The sequence below is a fragment of the Molothrus ater genome, chromosome 6 (assembly GCF_012460135.2).
Source record: "Molothrus ater isolate BHLD 08-10-18 breed brown headed cowbird chromosome 6, BPBGC_Mater_1.1, whole genome shotgun sequence".
NCBI lineage: Eukaryota > Metazoa > Chordata > Aves > Passeriformes > Icteridae > Molothrus > Molothrus ater.
Genome location: NC_050483.2, coordinates 26,750,878 through 26,764,944, shown reverse-complemented (window position 1 = coordinate 26,764,944; position 14,067 = coordinate 26,750,878). Strand labels below are relative to the sequence as shown.

General features: G+C 35.2%; 1 protein-coding gene across 2 annotated transcripts in view; it reads left to right on the top strand.

The window, feature by feature from the left end:
• The window catches only part of TTBK2 (tau tubulin kinase 2), an 81,354-nt gene that overhangs the window by 9,376 nt on the left and 57,911 nt on the right, over positions 1-14,067 (top strand). For both annotated transcript variants that reach the window (XM_036384493.2, XM_036384494.2), the window contains exon 2: positions 12,975-13,134. In XM_036384493.2, coding sequence (XP_036240386.1) covers positions 13,066-13,134 — 69 coding nt within the window. In that variant the 5' untranslated portion in view covers positions 12,975-13,065. The remainder of the gene's footprint in view (positions 1-12,974; positions 13,135-14,067) is intronic.

Here is a 14,067-nt window from a genome sequence, read left to right as displayed (position 1 = left end):
TATCATACCCATTTGGTAAGTGTTAGGGCATATTCATTTGAATCTATATGTAGCTACATTGCCAAATTTGCTGCCATTGTTTGTAAGTAGTTGTGGTTGAAGACATAAGTCCTCATTGATAGAGTTACAAAGTTCTGTATTTCTGTAAAAAAAATAGTAGTGTACATGGAATAAATATGTAAATAATGTAAACATATATGTGTATATCATAAAAAACCACATGCATGTAATTTATATATATAGATATGTATCAAAAAATGTGTCATATTCTTTATAAAAAAGTATGTTAGCATAGCAGTATTATAAATAATCTATGTTTCTGATTTCCTGAACTAATTTTTGCTTTGATGCAGTTATACCTGAGAATCTTGAACAGAGAAGAAGCTCTTTGATGGTCACCTCAGCAATTATGAGGAAGTAGAAACTAGAAATGTGAGAGAAGCATGAAGGTGTTAGTTAGAACATGTAGCACCATCCTCCTTCTCACTCCTTTTCCCATTTAATTCCTTTTCCTCAGGCCCTTTCTGGTGAGAGGTTTGGATGCCCTTCTGCTGTGCTGCTTGGCTCTCAAGCAAGAGCTGGGATTTCTTGACATGGCTGCTGTTCTGTGTAGTGTGAAGGCAAAGGCTAGAGCAGAGTGTTGGATCTGAAATGTAAGGGAACCTGAAGGAGGCAGCTGTTATGTATTAAAGGCAAACCCAGAGGATTTGTTTATTTATTTAGGCTTCATGTATGTAAATTGTATGTTATAGTCTAAACATGGTGATGGGAAGCAATTTCCTTTTTTTTTTTTTTTTTTAATCTGTGGCATGTTTTGATAAATATGCCTAATTTTTTCTGCATCACCATATGCATGGCAATTTAAGTTCACACACACACAAAGAAAGAAATCTCTAGCTAGTTGATTGAACTATTTTAATATTTTGAGGATATGACTATTGCTCTATCCATGAGTGCTTTTTCTCTTAGAAGTAAATGTAAGCCTCTCTCATGCTTTTTTTTTTTTAATTTTCAGCTTTAAAATTATTACTGAACAATTGTTAGTGGTTATTGAAATCTTATTTACTAGCTGCCAGATGGAAGCAAATTAAAATCACTTTTTGCAATTCAATACTGCAGCCATCAACACTTTAATAAAACTTCTGAAAACGCACGTGAAACTTGAATCTCTTCTCTTGTTCCCATCACCAGCTACCAGCTCAACAAAATGTCCAGGAACAGATTGTCCTTTTATCAGCCTTGACAACTGATAGTGACCAACAAATGAATTAAAAAGGATACTTTTGCCCTGTTTTTTGCTGCGTGCTGTAGGGTCTTGTATGGTTTTAAATATTTCATGATGTGGTAAAAGCCTAATCTCCTTGGGGAAGGAAGTTCTGTGTCACTAAAAGTGTGTGATCACTTCTCTAGCAAACAACGTAGAAATCTTTGTAGACTTCTTTCTTTTATGCAAGTAGTGCCATGTCATAAATAGGTGTATATGTGCTGAATGAAATGAGGGAAAAAATGCCTTAATCCAAAACAAAGCAAGCTTCCACGGTATTGGATGTAGTCAGGATTTGCCTGTAATGTGTTTTCTATGGGAAAGGTAGAAAATACTAGAATTTAGATAAATGTTGAGGAATATCCTACCAAAACCATTTAGAAAAGTGAAAAGAATATTAAGAGATGTGAATATTGTATCAAGTGGCAACAAGATTTTGGAAATTATTGTCCTTTTTTTCATCAGTTTTACATAGTAACTTATTTGTGGAAAGAGAATCATAAGTCTTTGCAGTTCTTTTACAGCAATTGTTTATGGCTATTCATAAGAGATTTAATTTTTTTTTTTTTTTTGGTAAATTAAAGTATTGAGAGTTCCTTGAAGTAACAAAGTAGATAGAAAAATCACATTTGTTGTGGTTTTTAATATGTTTGTTTCTCTGGAAGCTCAGGCATTTAGCAGTCTAAAATTTTTGTCCTGTTACCTATATAAAAATTACTGTCATATGTTTTGCAACTGCCAGAAGTAACAATCAGTTTTTACATTAACTTTTTCTTTCTATTCAAACTGTAACATTGCTGTATCTGACTGTCAGTGATTTAAAATATATTCTGTGAATTTTCATTGTCAAAAATCTGACCCTGGATGTCTGCACCAACTTTATTAAGATACAGATAGTCTTGAGGTTAGGAAATGTGGACTAATATATTAGTTCTCTGCATTCAAGCTATCAAATTATTTGAGTATAAAGATTAGAGGCATTTCCAAGTATTTTCTGAAGTGAGGCAGAGGCAAGAAAATCTGTATGGAAACACTGAGACAGCGCAAAACCCAACACAAAGTGGAAGGGAGAACATGTGTAAAATAGAAGTTGAAGTGATAGAACAAATGATATTTGGAGTTTCTGAGTGTTTATAATATATTTTTTTCAAAATAACTTCACATAAGTGCCAAAGAAGAAGAGTTTACTTGAGTTGAATTGTTTTGCTTTATGATGCCATTCCCATAACAGCTAGCTAGTCAACACTTTTAGGGTGGAAGCTTCTTTCAAGTAACTGACAGAAAATTATGCACAATATTTTGAGTTGCATCTCATTAGTTCAAATAATTTAAATTTATGTTGTACAGGGAGCATAATTTCTCTGTCCTCTCTCCATCTTCCCAAACATAATGTATGAATGTAAAATTCTAGAGTAGAGTCAAGATGTGTATTCAGCAGTAGTCATACATGGATGCCTAAGGAAAAGTACAAGACCACAGATAATATAAATTATAGTTCCCTCTAGTTCTTTCCCGTTTTTTTAGTAAGGGACTGCCTGCACTAAATATACTTAATATGTATTTTCAGTAACCCACAGTAGTTTTCTTTTTCATGTAGTTGACTGTTGTTCACTTGAACCATTGTAAACTTTTAGTACTCACAATATCCTTTTGCAAGAAGTTTCACAGATTAGTTTTCTCTGAGTCTGGCTCCTGCTGACCTATTTTGTTTTGGTTTTTTCTTGCTTTATTAAATGACATCATAAATAGCTGATTCCTAGCTAAACTCTATATCTCCCTAATAATTTTGTAGACCTCTGTCAAGTACCTCTCTCCACTTCCCATCATCCTTTGAAAAAAGTTATGTCATTACTTCGTGTGGAAACTAGTCTGTATCCCTGATTGTCTTGTTCTATTTTCTTTTTTTTTTTTTTTTGAGATAGGAAGGGCTATTGTATACAATACTCAATATATTAGTGAACCATGGATATACACATGATCTTCATGTTGTCGTCTGCTTTGTCTGAATTCCTAAGATTTGATTTTTTTGGACTGCTATTTAGCATTGAGTTGCCATCTTTTCTTTCTGAATATTTAGTTACAATATTTCTTATATCATAATAACAAGATCTTATCCTTGATTGCTAATAGTTTCTCATGTGTTTAGTGAACACTTAAGATATGTTCATGTGTTTAATAATAACAGTTAGTTATTATTTTTCTGATATACATAATTTTATATGTACACGCATAGAACCTCATTTGCTTTTTATCTCCTGGTCATACAGTACCATGAAGTCACCCAGCAGTTTGTCTCAATTGTCCCTTTAATAGTTTGGATTGGAACTTTAATGATCATCTAGATCCAGCCCCGCCATGGTTGCCAGGTTGTTCAAGGCCCCATCCTGTCCGTCTCCTTATTTTGAGGGAGCATTGTGTTTAGGTACCCAAGGAATCCATTCCAAATTTGAAAGCAGAGCTGTTAATGATCCAGATGGAAGATGGTGAGTCAGGTTTTCTATATGTGAACACTTTGTGGATAAATATTTTTTAATGGAACCTGAGTGAAAATATTGATCTTAATAAATGATAACTCATCAGCCTAAAAAGGGTAGCTCTCTGTGCTGTACTGTATATTTACAGATGATCTTGACAAGATGCAAATACTGAAATTACATAGTCTGGTGATACAAGGGTATTAAAATTAGCAAATATGAAGATGGAGAACTGGAGAAAGACCTTGCTACTCTGAGGTAATGATGAATGAAAATAATCATAAAGCAGTTCACATAGGATAAATAATTTAAAAATGTTCAGTGGTGAACTTCATTCTTTTGAATGTGGTTTTGCAGGTTCTGTGAAAATAATAGGTTAGTGCTTACTAACAATGCTGGTCTCCGGATCTCAGAGGGGATGTAGTAGAACTGGAAAAAGCACACAGATGATGATCAAAATCTGTGAATGACCAAATAGTTGAAGAGGTAAATGAGGGGGCATATGGTAGGGGTGTATTCCCTGTATAGGACTGAAAGGTGAACAGGGAGCAACCATACACTGCCTTCCTGTACAAGGGTTAATGAATCTCAAATGTAACTAGCGAAAGACAAACTGGAAACAAAGATGTGCTTCCCACAGCATGGAAGCATGGAGTTAGGTTACAATTTGCTTTATGAGCATTATGGGTGGTAACGTTTTCATGGTTCAGAAAAGTTCTGATGAACTTGGAGACAAAAAAAGTTAAATACCATCCTTGGCACTTTGTGTTTTGTGTCCCAGCTTGCTATATCCCCAGAAAATATTCTGGCAAGGATAATCACATCCTTTGTGTGTCTTTGTATTTTTCCTTAGACATCAGCTGCTGGCAATAGTCAGGGACAGAAGATTGGACTAGGTGGATCTTTGGTCTGATGCAGCCTGTCTCCTCTTCTGATTAGCTGTCCATGCTATCTGCTTTTCTCCTGTCTGACCCAATTTTTTTTCTGCTGCAAATTAAGTTGATATTTTTGGATTTGTCCCAACTTTAAATACCTTTGCCAAAGTTCCATTTTGGTTCTTTAATACCTGTCTTCCATTTCAAACCTTGAAGGACCTTGGATTAGGAGCTCAAGTTTCAGTCACTGTTGCTTGAAGCCACCTTCAACTGCGGCTATAAAACAAGCGCATACTCTGACCAAACCACATTGCTGACTGAAGCTCCTGTACCTTTGTAGTTTCCAGCACCAATATTTTTTAGGGACAAACTGGTTAGGCAGTCTTAGATGAGATACAGCCATCTCCTTTGTTCTTGTGTATTGTACTTGTAGATTTGATGTTGCCTGAGCCCGTGTGATGATTGTGTAATATTCTGTGAACAAGAGAGGCTTCCTGGCACTGTACAGAACCTCTCTGTACAGCCATGCCAAACTGAAGATAAAGTAGCTACTTGTGCTGCTCTGCTGGCAATATATCATATGTTTATTCACCTGCCTTAGTGCCTCCTTCCTTCACCAGAGCCAGGCACTAAGCCATTTTCCACCGCTCCTGTCATTTGGCAGTGCATAAGGACCCACTTATGTGGCTGTATCCTACTCCCTGGTGTTAGGGGTGTTGACAGCAGTGTTGAATTGGTCTTGGCAAGAGTGTCACTGTGGTTTTTCATCTTTGTGCCTGACTTTTTTAGTGGTCTTGATCTGCTGCTGAAAAGCACAATGCTCCTTGAACAACTGAGGTGTTACTGCATAAACTGTAACATGATGCTGTGTCTTCCTCCTTAACTTTGTCAGGGATTGCTGTGTTGTGTGGCAGGGTGGGTGTATGTTCCCCTCACTGAGGAGTCCTGTCAGAGTTTGGTAGATGTCCTGCACTGTGTGGACTCCCTCATGTTCCTCCTGTCAGCTAGGCTCTTTTGGAGTCATCCTGCTTGGTGTAGTAGTTGCTGTCCTCATTTCACACATTAGCAAAAAGCAGAGCTTTATTTAAGAGCTGTATTTAAGGAGATGGCACACCTATCTACTCACAGCCTGTGTCTTCTCTTTATCACAATACTGCAGCAGATTTAGTTATGTGCCCTAAAGATAAGGATGCTAAGAGATCAGACATTACAGACTGAAAAAAGATCTTTTCCTCTGTTCTTTTTCCTGTTCTGCTTAGCAAGCTGTCAGGCTTCACTCACCATGTCTTTGTGATGTGCTTTATACACTGATATATCAAGAGAATGCTCAGGTTTTGTTCGTGAGTCCAGGTCACTTCATGGCTGGTGCTGCAGGCTGAGCACAATGCTGTGAGAGCAGTTGTGGCTGCCAGCTGTGCTGCTTCTGTGCCACTGGCAGCCCTCTTGATCACTTGAATGCTGTCTGTGCAGATAACATTTTGCGATTCACATGCTGTCTATCTGAATGTCTCATCAAAGTTTCTCTGCAAATTTTCTTGTATTTTCCAAAAAGTTAAGTGTTATTTCCATTTATAATTAGAGTTTGCCCTGAACTTTAGTTGTTTGGATTAAGTATTTAGCTGTGTATATTCCCTTGCATCATTCTCACACAGTCCTTAGCAGCAGCTCTTCTCTGTAAATTGCTGTGTATCTACTCTGAAAAGTTTCATAGGCTTTGGCAGAAGTTCTTCAGAGCAGTGTATTGCTTGCCTTCTTGTCTCCTCTAGTTGTGTGTTGTATGCATGTGCTGGGCATTTATATTTTTCTTTTCTGAGAAAATGGATTTATGAAATAATATATAGTACTAGTCAAAAGGTCAATAGTTTGGAGCATCTTAAAAGATCAATTTATATTATTTCTTGGAATATAAATGGTGAAATATTAATATTCTGAGTTTATCCTAAAAGAATGACTTGCTATTCCAACATTTCAAAAAACTGGAAGCAAAGATTTTAATTTTGCTGATAAATCCAGACTATAATTAGTTTGATATTATAACACTGCGCCACTGTTTAAAATATCTTAATTGTTTGACTTCAAGCTGTCTTTGTTCAAAACCACACTTCACTACCACTTTCCTACAATGAAAATTTTCTTAGGATCTTAAAAAATTATTATTGTAAAACCTTGTATAATTAAGGTGAACTGACTTTCCATTTTCAAGTTTCTTTGAAGAAGGCTTGAGAAGTAAAACAAATTTTTATTGCAAAAGTCCATGGTTCTAGTTCTATTTAGGTTTGTTGTCAATACCACAACAGTCCTAGTGAATCTAAGACGCAGAAATACAGATGTTTCTTTTTTAAACAGGTGACACTTTTAGGGTTTTAAAATTAATTTTTGAGTAATTAATGAGGTTTCACAATCCGCTTTTTGATTTGGAACTCACTCGGAGTTGTGGAAAAAAATTGAGAGTGAATTTCACTTCCCCAAGGGTTAGGTTCCCACAATAGTATTAAAGGCTTTGCACCAGAGGTTGAAGTTCAACAACTGGTTTCAGTTGAAAGCAACACAGTTGTCCAGCCTTTCCCTGTTCCCTACAGCTAACTTCTATTCTTTTTCTGACATAAGCCTTTGTGCTCTAGTGGGACAGATCAAATAGGAAATTAACTCAAGCATCTGAAAAATGCCATGGTAAAAATATCATGGATTAAATAGAGTTTTTGATATATAACTCATTCTAATTCTCCCCTGACTGAATTTTTTCTGTTTTTCTAAAGGTGATAAATTACATTCTGTTTCTCTGATAGGTGTCACAACCATATAATCTCCCCCTGTCATGTGCATGCAGATGCTTTTCTTTCTCTATGGCAAGATATAGAGTACCCTTATTTTAGTTGGTCTGATCAAGAAACACTGAAGTTTACTTCAATGCAAATGCTTTTAAGTCCAATTTAATTTTCAAGTTGTAAATTCTATTTTGGACTTGAAGAGGGTTTTGTGAGCCTAAAACTTGTATGGTTTTGCTACATGAATTAGTTGGTTTAGTGAGAGATAATACACTCCTTTGATAAACATTGCCTTACTTGGGTTTTCATAATATTTTGGTACAGAATTCTCTTGCAAACTGAAAATAGCGTGGTAGCTTGAAACATATATATTTTTAAAATAAAACTGGAAACTAAATGTTATATTTTTAACTCCATCTTCCAACAGAGAAAATTTCACCACCTTTGTAATAACAACTGCAGAAGTTGTCAGAAGGAAATACAGACTCTTTGACAATAGCACACAAGGCGATTGGGAGCTTTTCACACCTGGAATCTGCAAATGGTGATGAGTATTTTTGGCACCCAAACATTTGAGAAAGGAAAACCTAAAATTACATTGGTTCTGTGTTGAATTTTTAAAAAGATTTTCTTCACAACCAGTACAGTTGGAAATTTAAGTCAAGATTTTAAATTCAGTTTTCTCATTGATGTGATGAATGATGATTTTTCAAAACACCAGCTTTTAATGGATGTATTTAGAAAATATTCAGGTTTAAGTGTAGGATGACTTTCTAGTTTGGATGTTCATGTAGACGCATTTAAATAATTTCTAGCCCTAGAATTTACAATTTGAACATGTTCTTAGCCTTTCTAAGACAGTGGGCTTTGCTGTAAATGTGGTGAAATTAGGACCTTTGAACATTTCCTGCCCTGATTTTCTCTTTATGCTGGCCTTTTAAAATGTTCTTTGTTCAAGTTCTTCTTAAAAATAGAAAATACAGAAATGGAAAACATCTTAGGCAGATTTCAGTTGGTTTACTAATTTTTTGAATGAGTTGAAGGCAGGCAGGTAGAGCTCCTAGTATGCTCAGAGAGTTCCTAATAGCAAAAGGTCAATACTATTCCACAGTGGCGGCAACACGACATATGTTCCTTTCTATGGAACAGAAGTAATCTCCTGTGCTCCCTTGCTTTGTCCTGGAACTTACAGTACCAACATTAAGCCACAATTGTCTGTGCTACTTTTTCAACTTTAGATCTGAATTTAAGCATCTATAAAGGCTGGTAAGCAGAGGTTGGCTTCAGTTTAGGCTATCTCTAAGGGAATTATATACATACACACATTACATTAAAGGATTTCCCTTTTTTCTGGAAATTTTGCACTGTTATTTTCAAATTATCTCTTAGTGTACTTGGATGGGGTAAATTCATCTTTTGCAAGGCTAATTAATGTGTAGTTAAAATCAGTTAAAGTGAATAGAAAGGTTTTAAATAATGGATGTCTGTACAGCATTCTGGATATTAGCTCTAATGCTCCTTTACCTGTTCTTGTTTTATACTGTAATCATTTCCCAGCAAAGGCTTATATTATGGAACAGTCTATCCTCATTCTCTTGTCCTAGTTACTCCATGACCTCTCACCTGGAAATAAATTTGACAGAGGGCTAATTGTCTTTCATTGTAGTTGTGTTATCTTGGAAAGTGCCTCTGAAGTGACAAACTGATGAGTTCATGAATACAGAATTTAATTATATATATTGCAATTAGAGTGACTGTTACTTTTTTAGGAGAATGGTAAAGACATGTTTGTTTGCTGAAAATAGCCTTACTGCCACCTAAAAAACTGCACTGCTAACGGATTAATCTGCTGAATGAGTAAGGCAAAGCTTGCACCTTACATGTGTGTCATTAATTATTCATCTGCTTCAGTAGAATACAGAACATGCTGGAGCTTTCTTAAATTGTTAACAGTATTATAGCCTGTTTAAAGAGCTGTGCTGAAAACAATGTATTTCAGTAATACAAATGCAACTGTATTTACTTTTATGAGTCTTTAATTCATCTGTGAAATTTGGAATGAGCCAGTCAGTCTGAATTCAAATCCTTCCAAATTCAGAGAAATTTCAGTTTCAATCTTGACCTGTGAACCACCTCCAAAGAATGCATATTTATATCTGTCCAAAAGTCCTTTACATGTAGTCATCTCTAGTAATGTCCTTTTCTTCTGTATAAATTTGGGGAAGGTGATTGTAGTCTAAATTTCGCCTACTAGAGTACATGCTATCTGTTACTAGGTAAGGAATATAAAGATATTTATCTACTGCAGTACATCAATAATTAACAGATTTGCAGTTTATACAGTGTTAAGACCATTAGAGAACACATCAGAGCAATGAAACTCTGCCTAGGTCAGACTGTGAATAAGGTCTTTAAAAACCATATTCTTGTAGCAAGAATATGCCTGAGTGTAAGGATGGAGGTGTATAAGTGTTATAGGGTATAACTGTATAAGTGTAAAAGTGTCTGATAGTGTTGTGGTTTAGCAAAAGTATAAAGCATTTTCAGGCTTAAATTAGGGAAATAAGACTTCTATCATGAAGAAGTAATAAGAAAAACTTTTCTCCATATTAGGAATTGGTATGATAGAGTCTAATTCAGTGTGGATGTCTAACTCAATGTCCACACCACAAGAAAAATGTGGAGCAAAGAGAGGGGTTTTGAAGGAGGACTATATAAAAGACCCCATGGCTGTGAAGGAAGGCTTAAAGCTAAATGTATTAATATACAGGAAGTTAAAAAAGAATTTTTAGGTGTTTAAATGAAGTAAAATTACTGGAAATGGAATTTGGTTACCAAAACTGTAACCTGTGGTAAAAAGTTAAAATTAAATGCATTAAACCTTGAAACAAAGCAAGTTATGTTTATTGTGAGGAAAGAAACATACTGGAACATGTTAGCAGTGAAGAACATTTGGAGTCTTACATATTAGTGTGTGCTAATTCACTGAAACGGGTTGAAGCTATGAAGCGGCCTGATCAGGTAAAGGTTTGGGCCAATTTCAAACCTTCTGGCCTTGAAATTTGTCACTGAATCCTTCTTCTGCTTTACTTGAAGTCTTGAAAAAAATAGGATTCTTTGATTTGACATCAATATGTTTGTAATGCTTGCAGTTGATTATTTAGCTTCAGGAGGAGCTTAGCACCTTGTCTTCAGGGGCTCATGAGTGAACTTCTGCCTCCCGTGCAGGACAGTTCAATGGATCCTGGTGTTTTATGGCGTTGAATACCTGGTTTTGATGATATAGAATACATACAGTTGCTTTGTAACGATCTAGGATGACAAGAGATTTAACAAGGAATTAGTGTATTTGAATAGGAGTGAGGAATTCTGTACAAATGAAGATTTTGTTACCCTGGCCATGCAGATATTACATACAGCAATAGAATATTTCTACAACAGTTCTTAGAATACAGGGTGGTTCTTTGAACGTATGTGTTGGACCTTTGCATTCTGGGCCAGTTGCTGATGCTCTCTTAGTCTGCTCAAGAATTCACAAATGCACAGCTGCCAGAAATACTTGTCAGAGTTGTGACTATAAATTGTAAATTTAAATGTATTAAAAAAAGAAAAAATTAAGTATCAAATCAGGAATCAAGGCTGATAGAAGAATTAACAAAAAACTCTGAACTGTCATATCTTTGATTTAATAAAGCACTTTTCCTACAGGTGATGAATTTTGTTTATGTTTGAAAGGTTCAGCAAAAATCTTACTTGCAATTTTAGATTTTTCTCTGGTAAGATGAATAGTTTCACCATTACTTCTTTTAAGCAATATCAGGAAAAAATAAACCCTCTTGGAATTCCAGTATAGAAGTGAACAATTTGTCAAGACCAACCCATGCTTTGATGTAACTGGCAGGTGGTAGAAAGAAAAGCAAACATTTGAGTTAAAATGGGGAAAAGCCACTGTATGTGCTTTAAGTATGTAATTTTGGAAATAGATCTTTTCCCCTTCATTAGTGGGTTTTTGTTTCGTCTTGGTTCCTGAGTGTGTTATGATAATTCTGTTCGAAAAGACAGTGAGTGTGGTCAGTGGTTAGTAATGTTAAGGGGTTCACATAAATGGCTCTAGTTCTTTTTAGAATTTTGACCTTATCTGCAGGGGAGAATTTACTATCACCAGTAGAATTTGAATTGGTTTAGTTCAACCTGATTAAATTGCAGGATGGATGCTGTTACTCGTAATACACAATATTAATTTGGTTTCCCTTCATTTGTTTGAATTAAATCAATTTAGGCTATGTATTCTGAATGAACACTCCTTTACGGGCACGTAATGCACTCTCATTGGGTGTAAATTTAGATCCTTAACCAATCCAGATTAATGTTTCTCCAGAGGGGTTTCTTTTATCTGGAGTTGGTTCAACTGTCATAATGTCCAATTTAAGCAAAAAGGCGTAAATACAACATGAAAAAGAAATATCAAAAAACATGGAAAACAGCCACAGTTTCTGTCGTGTCAAACAAAATGTTTGTCTTAAAAAGCCAGGTTGCTCAAGCAGTGGAGTGTTTACTAAAAACACATCTTTTAGTCCCAGTAGTAAGATTGGCAGTTAGCCACATGGAAGGCCATACTGCTGATTTAAATCAGAATTATTTTACCCATTTTGCATATCATTTGTGTGTTGATTCAGGGAGAGAAGCATTGTTCACTTGCAGGTATGCTATTTTGAAAGCCATGGAAATAACCTAAAGCAAACATACTTTTCAAAGAGTATTGTCTTTGGATAAGAGGGCTTATACAAACAGTTACATTTGTATAATTGCACTAGTGTAACAATAAGCCCAGTTCTAGAAAAGCTCAAAGAACTGAAATAAGCTTTTAATTGGTTGTAGCAGTTGCTGATGGGAGCCATTATGGATATGTTAATCTCCAAAGTACAATTTTTATAATACTATCTATAATCCATTAAAATGATTGCTAAAACCAGAAAATAAAAATAATGAACTGTCAAAATTACCAGAGACAGGGTTTTTTCCCTTACCAAAACCAGTTGTTTATAGCCTGAGATAATTGTACTTAAGATGTATTTAATCAGAAATAATTCTAGCTATGTGAAACACATTGTAAAATGTGAAGTAGTCTGTATGCAGTGCAACTGAAACTTAAGTATTTATTTCTAACATAGTAATTTTTGCTTAATATTATTTTAATGTTGTTATATATTACTATAAATTAATTAAACAATTATTCAATAAGTTATTAATTAGATTATTTAATTAGCTACTAATTTTAAAAGGTATTATTGAAATTAGGTTTAAATATAATTATACCTTGCAGCAATTTGAAACTGCTTGTGGAATATACCGCTAAAAATGTTTAAGTTTACTAGTTCTGTATTGAGATTGATATTGGAGATGTGGGAGAGAGCAAGTTGGAAAATTAAGGAAGCCTATCCTTGAATTTTTTTCTGTACTGGAAACCGTTTGACTAAAATTTCAATGTTAGTCACTGTGGGATACAAAAACTAGTTAAGATGCTGGATGAGAAACAAAACTTTTGCTGTATATCTTGTTATTCTGTTAATCACTGAGTTCTGCTCTGTTTCTGCAGTGACTGGTTAAATGGAAGCCATTCCTGGGATCTGGATGGTTTCTACTGACGCAGACTTTGCGTAGCAGCTCCATCACCTCAGGAGGTTGCAATGAGTGGAGGAGGGGATCAGCCTGACATCCTCAGTGTGGGAATATTGGTCAAAGAAAGATGGAAGGTGGTGAGTATGCCTTCCTGCAATTCTGTGTCTTCTTTTCTTTTTAGAAAGAAGTGGTTTGTGCTTTGAAATTAGTTTGAAAATTCTTGTAAGATATATTTTGCTTAGTAATTAAATTAATCGTGAATGAGCTTTAAAACTACTTGTTTCTCTTACCCTACTTTAAAGAAAAGTGATGAGGCTTTAAAGTGGGTTATTTTTTTTTTCCTGATAAGTTCCTAGGAGAGCTCTTAAATCCCAATGTCATGCCTGATCTAAGCACAACTGGAAGAGTACTGTTAGTATATTGAACCCAATGAGCCAGTGATTCTATCAGTCCATTTTGGAGATCAGTCAGATGCCCTCCCCTGAAACCAGTAGGTTTGTGAGATATGTTACTCCTTATAGGAAGATTTTTCAGGGCCTTGCTGCTCTTCCTTTTGTTTGTTGGATTTTATGGCATAGATTTATTCTCAGCTGATTTGTATTCATTTGATTGTGTGCCAGCATTGGCTTTGCCATAAATAGCTCTGTTCCCTTTTGCTGTTCATATCCTTGATTTGCATCTTGAGGGAAATAGTGTCCAGTTGAAGCTATTTTTGCTGGGAGAAAATTTTGCAGGCTGAGTTCTTGTAGCTCCTTCTCCATTCCTCTTGATCACTTTGGTTTATTTAACTTAGAATTTTGAAAAAGGGCAAAAAAAGACCAGTTCACAATACAACATTCAGAGTATCTGTGTGTGTGTAGTAGGCTGTGAAGGGATTTTGAATTGCTCACTTTATATTACTCCCCTATTTTAAGTTTTTTAGAACTGTAAGACTGAACATAGAAGATACAAATTCATCATTAATTTTAAATTCATAAGAGAAAATGATTTCAACTGTCTTGTACCCTATTTTTCACTTAAATATGCAGGAAGCTGATATTAACTGATGTAGGAAATCCTTATATTTCCTT